Source organism: Marmota marmota, unplaced genomic scaffold (genome assembly GCF_001458135.2).
Source record: "Marmota marmota marmota unplaced genomic scaffold, marMar, whole genome shotgun sequence".
In the NCBI taxonomy this organism is placed as follows: Eukaryota; Metazoa; Chordata; class Mammalia; order Rodentia; family Sciuridae; genus Marmota; species Marmota marmota.
Window position 1 is genome coordinate 6,925,561 of NW_025999990.1, and position 5,920 is coordinate 6,931,480.

General features: G+C 40.2%; 1 protein-coding gene across 1 annotated transcript in view; it reads left to right on the forward strand.

The window, feature by feature from the left end:
• The first annotated feature begins 5,583 nt into the window (after nt 1-5,583).
• Kdsr (3-ketodihydrosphingosine reductase) overlaps nt 5,584-5,920 on the forward strand; it is a 35,537-nt gene continuing 35,200 nt past the window's right edge. The window contains exon 1 of the mRNA XM_048806581.1: nt 5,584-5,917. Within this exon, the coding sequence (XP_048662538.1) occupies nt 5,584-5,917 (334 nt within the window). The remainder of the gene's footprint in view (nt 5,918-5,920) is intronic.

Here is a 5,920-nt window from a genome sequence, read left to right on the forward strand (position 1 = left end):
ATTTCAGTCCTGTTTTCCAAAGACTTATAAAATCGTCAGCACATTCTTAAAGGCCTAAAATATACTTTGTGGGGCTGGGGTTGTGGCTCAGTGGTAAAGTGCTTGCCTGGCACATGAGGCCTAGAGTTTAATCCTCAGCACCACAAAAATAAATAAAGACATTGTGTTCCTCTACAACTAAAAAAAAAAAAAAAAAAAATTAAGATGTCATACTTTGTAATTCAGATCACAAAACTTTTGAAACACCATATTAAACAAAATGTGATTACATGAAAAAGTACTGACATGCAAAAAAGCTCGAGATTATTAAATGAAAATATTAAAATGGAAGAAGTTGGTAGTAGCTACATGGGAATGGGAAGGGTGATGCTACAAGTGGTTAACAGGTATAGTGTGGGTACAGCTATCAATAGCTATTTCTTTCCAGGGCAATATTTCTAGAAGCTTAGTAAAAGTACACATACACACACACACCCCTCTTTTACACAGAACATTACTTTTCCCAGATGCCTTCTACTTTAGATTTGACTACAAAGTAGATAAAACACTTTGACAATTCTTGTTTTACTGTTAGGTGAGTCTCCAGCTTGCAGTGAATGTTTAAGTCTTGGGCACTCCCCAAGTAACTTCAAAGTGATGTCGACTGCTCCCTCAAATCATCCCTTTACATTATCACTAAATCCAGGTCTGCCATGCTGTCAGGAAAGATCTGTTAGTCTTTATTTGACTTCTGCTTTCTCAAAGGATTGTACCAAAATCCAAGAGTGTTCTATGGTCCCCAGAATGGGAGATAAACCTCTGATCCCTCAAGTCTGTCACCAACATTTTTATTGTGCAAGTGCATAGGCCTCTCGCAGCATTCCCTTTCTACACCAGGAATGAAGCATAAGAACCTCTGTCAAGGCTGCAGCTGCTTAGTGCCTGCCAAGGCCCAAGCCTGCCATCCTATTTGGGCTCAGCCACCTGCCCAGCTTGCTGCCCCCGGGGTAGGGGGACTGATAGGTTCGACCTAGACCATCATCAACACCCTGGTGAGTTGAGACCTGTGCCCCCCTCCCTGCATTCGAATGTCCTTCTCTCTTGTTGCTCTCAAAAGCATTAATCTCTTCAGTGACTTGGGACAAGGATTTGTTGGTAGGGAGAACTATGAGAAAGGAAAGTATTTTTTTAGGTGATTCTGCTATAAGGGAGCACAAAAATTCCTGTCTACTTTCACATAAGAGGAAAAATGATTATCGAAATAAACCCTTCCAAGAATTATGAGGTCACCTGGAGAAGTGTCCTGAGGCATTCCAGAGCCAAATGCAAATGGCCTGTCTACCCCCAACCCCTCCTCTCTGACACTGAATTAAGAGGGATTTAAATTTTTTCTTTATTTTCTAAATGTTATGAATTAGGCATTTGGTTTTTTTTTTTTTTATTATGTATATGTAACATAAAATTTACCATTGTAACCATTTTTAAGTGTATAGTTTAGTGACATTAAGTACACTCACAGCATTGTTCAACCAACGGCACTAACCATTTCAAGAACTTTCTCATCATCCCAAACAGAAGCTCTGTACCCATTAAACAATACCCCCCACCCCCATTCCTGCTTTCCCACCTCTCCAGCCCTTGGTAATCTCTAGTCTACTTTCTGACTCTATGAATTTTTCTATTTCTACATTGTGCTAAGTGAAGTAAGTCAGACACAGCAGGCTGAATATTGTAAGATTTCTCTTATATATTCAGCCTTTAGTGTCTGGCTTGTTTCACTGCTATCATGTCTTCATGTTTCAGTCATGTTGTAGTTTGGGGCAGAATTTTATTCCCTCTTAAGACTGAATACTATTCCATTGTGTGAACATACCATATTATGTTTATGAATCTATCTGCAGGTGCACATTTGGGTTTTTCCACCTTTAGCTATTGTGAATACTATTGCTATTAACATTGTTATGCAAGTATCCATTGGAGTTCCTGGTTTCCATTCTTTTAGGTACACAACTAGCAATGGAACTGCTGGGTCACATGGTCATTCTATGTTTAACTTTCTGAGGACCCATCAAACTTTTCCACAGTGGCTACGCCATTCTATATTCCTACCAACAATGCAGTTGCTACATCCTTGTCAACACTTGTCCTTGTCCACTTGAGTTTGGCTTTCTTTTATAATAGCCATTCTAATGAGTACATTTATTATTTTCTAAATCAGGAAAAACACTGTAATCAATAATTAATATGGACCATGAAGGAGATGATGGCAGTAAGAATGTAAGTAAACCCATTACAAAGTTGTTTTTCATTCAGTCAGTCATGTTTTAAAAAATTTTATTAAAAATTTTGATATTTTTCATTGTAAATTTTTTTCATTAATTTTGTTTTTATAAAGGCTATTGTCTTAAAATATTATTGATCTTGATTACTGCATGTTTGTTTGCATCTCCTTGATTTTGTGCCAGAGTGGACTGAGTGCCTCATTCACCTCACCCTGGCCTGGTCCTGTAGTTGCTGATGACCTGGAAGCACAACTGGGTCACCTGGAATAAGATCAAATTTGGTTGGCTTGCGCTTTGGAGCTTTTCTTTGCTAAACCTATCAAATTAATAGTTACACGTATTTTACACTACAACTGTTCAGAGAAGAGCCCCGGCTGGTATGCAGAACAAGACCATTTAATGTCCATAAAACAACAAAGGGCCAGCAAACACTTGAGGTTTCATAAATTATTCTAGAATAATACCAAAAGTACACTTTTTTCTTTTTTATTGCAGTTGGATCTAGAATCCTAGACTCTAACCAGGTTCCTTTTACCTTTCATATAATTCAAATGTAAAAATTTGAAAAAAGCAATTCACATCTGGATTTCATAATACCTAAGAAGGGAGGTTGTCTGGTTAAGGTTTGTATGGTGTATGTCCACAGGTTGGTTCCCCAGAAACAGCCAGAGCTGGAGTTTAGAGGAGGGTATTTATTACAGATCAGTACCTGAATGGGCAGAAGTAATCAAAGATGGAGAGTTCCTATGTAGCCCAAGAACATCCTCTAAAGGAAACCTATAAGGCTGATGCACTGATTCACACAAAGAAATTTTCCTTAGTACGACAACAATAGCCAAACTACAACTTGTAGTTTCAACAACTTGTCCTCGCATGTCCTTTTTCTGTTCCAGGACCTGATCTGAGATCCAGCGCCTTAACATACTCAGGAATCAAATACAATATTATTTCTTAGCTCAATTATACCAGATTCCTGAAGGATGAGGAACCTATCCTGATTGGGGAAACTGATAGAATTGCAGGGGCCAGGGAAATGTCCTCTTTCCTCTGAAGTTTCACTGGAACAAACGAACAAATATTAAATAGGAGAGAAATCAAAAACATTTTATTCATGTGCAAAAGGGAAAACAGAGCATAGGGCTTATCACAGGAGGTAGTTACCCACTAGCTAAGCCTCACTCAGAGCCATATATATACCCCTTTTTTTCTGTAGGGGAAGGGGAAATGAAGAATGCAGACAATTTTGAGGAGTTATGGATGATTATTAGGGGATAATAAAACAGAAAATAGCTTGTAAAAATATTCTTTTTGGAATCTGAATGAGCCTGAGAGACAGATGTCATATGAGAGTCCATCCAGGTGTGGTTACATTTCTGTCTTCTTTCCTGAGATAAATGATGGGATTGGGGTGGGGGTGGAAGGCAACTGTGTTTCTTTTTGCAGTCTGCTCTGAATACAGATAAGGGTATTCCAGGGAGTCTCTTCCTAAGCTTGCGTGGGCAGAAGCAAGATAAGCTTTTCCTTTTGGACAAACTCTTACTGTGCTCCAAAGTGCCATATTCTTTGAGGTATAATTCTCTGAGCCCCAAAAGTGTCAAATGGAAACTTGCCAGCCTGAGTGGCATTGTTCTGGGAGACACTTTGGTTATATGCTATGATGATGAGCTGGACCAACTATTGCTGGATGCTCAGAACTCTAATGAACCACTACTTTTTGACTCTTATATTGGAGGTTACGTTTACTACCATATGGTGATACAGTGTCACACTGGCATCGTGTGTGAGATTATAATACCCTGATGGTCAAATGTATTGGGAAATTGAGTTAAAAGCCTCTGATTACAAACTGGTTCTTCTAGGTGTTAGGCACGTGTTTGTTTTGCTGTGAGTGAACTTTGCCAGGCTTGTGTAGTTAAGAATTCAGCATTGTCTTGAGAGAAGGTCTGGTCTCTGTCCTTGGTTTCTGGGAGGCCCCAGTAAAAACTCTTCACACAAGAGGCTCAGGTGAGCTCCCCTGGTAGGCAGTATTTCAAGCATCAATACTGGGAAGGAAACACAGCCTAATTACATGGGAGATGACAACAGAAGGTCTATATTTAGAACCCTCTAGACTTTGTCCTATGTACTTCTTTCCTAGGCTGATTTTGATCTGTGCCCTTTCCCTGTAATAAACTATAATCATGAGTGTAATAGCTTTCAAAGAGTTCTATGAACTCCTCCAACAAACCATCACACTGAAGGTGGTTTGGAGACCCCTCCTCAAACTTCCAACAGGTTTAGAAGTCTTGAGGACTATACCCTTGAATCTCACAGTTTAATTCTGGACAGTAAGTCAAGAAAGAAGAAAACTCAATTCCTTTTGCTCTTTAGCTCTTTGGTATTTGTACTATAATAGCATTTCCTTTTTTTTTTTTAAGTAAGCAAACAAAAATATATGCCTTATGCACATCAAAACCACAGTATGACCACAGATAACCAACATTAGTGAGAATGTAGAGAAAAGGGAACTCACATAAAGTGTTGGTGGGAGTGTAAAATGGTACAGTTACTTTGGCAAAGTCTGTAATCCCTCAATTGGTTAAGCAGAGTTCCCATGAGATCTGGTTAATTCCACTCCTAGATCTACACCCAAGAGAATTTAAAAGGTATGTCCACACAATAACGTGTACATAAATGCTCATAGTACCACAGGTGTAGTGAGCCGGGCAGGATATACTGGAGATTGATCCCAGGGTTTCAAATACGCTAGACAAAAGCAAGCACACTAACCCCAAGCTACATCCCACATTCCAAAAAAGTGGAAACCACCTAATGACGGTGAATGAATGGAAAAATAAAACACAATATTGCCATAAAATAGAATATTATTTGGCAATAAAAAATAATATTACACATTGTTTACCACGAATGAACCTTGAAAACGTGCTAAGAATCCAGATACAGGGTTACATATTATTATGTTTCCATTTATATGAAATATCCAGAATAGACAAATCTGTAGACTGATTAGTGATTGCGTAGGGCTGGGCAGGGTTTGGGAGAAAATGGGGAGTGAGTGCTAATGATTACACTACTTTGGGGGTGTAACAAAATGGAATGAAATTGTGATGACAGTTGCACAACTGTGACTATTAAATGCCAGTTATCATGCACATTAAATTGGTGAATTGCATATTTATGGTACGTGAATTAGATCCCCATAAAGCTGACTTGTTTAGTTTTGAACCTGCCTTGGAAAGTTGAACTCTGAGCTCAACGAAACCAAATCATCTTAGTGATTTTTCAAAACTCCTTGCGAAGGCTTTCCCGGTCCTCTGAAAAAATGAAAGTGGGCTGTGACCATTTTTCTAAGTTCGCCAGGAAACATGAACTGGAACCTAGGATTCAGCGTTTAATCTGTGGCCTGCACACCGAGCACGATCCGAGATCCTACAGCCACTGTTTAGAATGCTCTCGGGCACCCCCTAGGCCGGGCGGGCCGGGTCGGGAGGCGGCGGAACTCCCAGGATGGAGGGGTGGCGGCCCTCGGCCTGGCGCCGGGCGAAGGAAGGGCTGGAAACCTACTCTGCGGGGTCCTAAGACGCAACCTCAGCGCACTCCCGGAGCAAGTCACCCAGGCCCTTCCCAGCAGCGCTCCGACGGCGGCGCTGCCCAGGGTC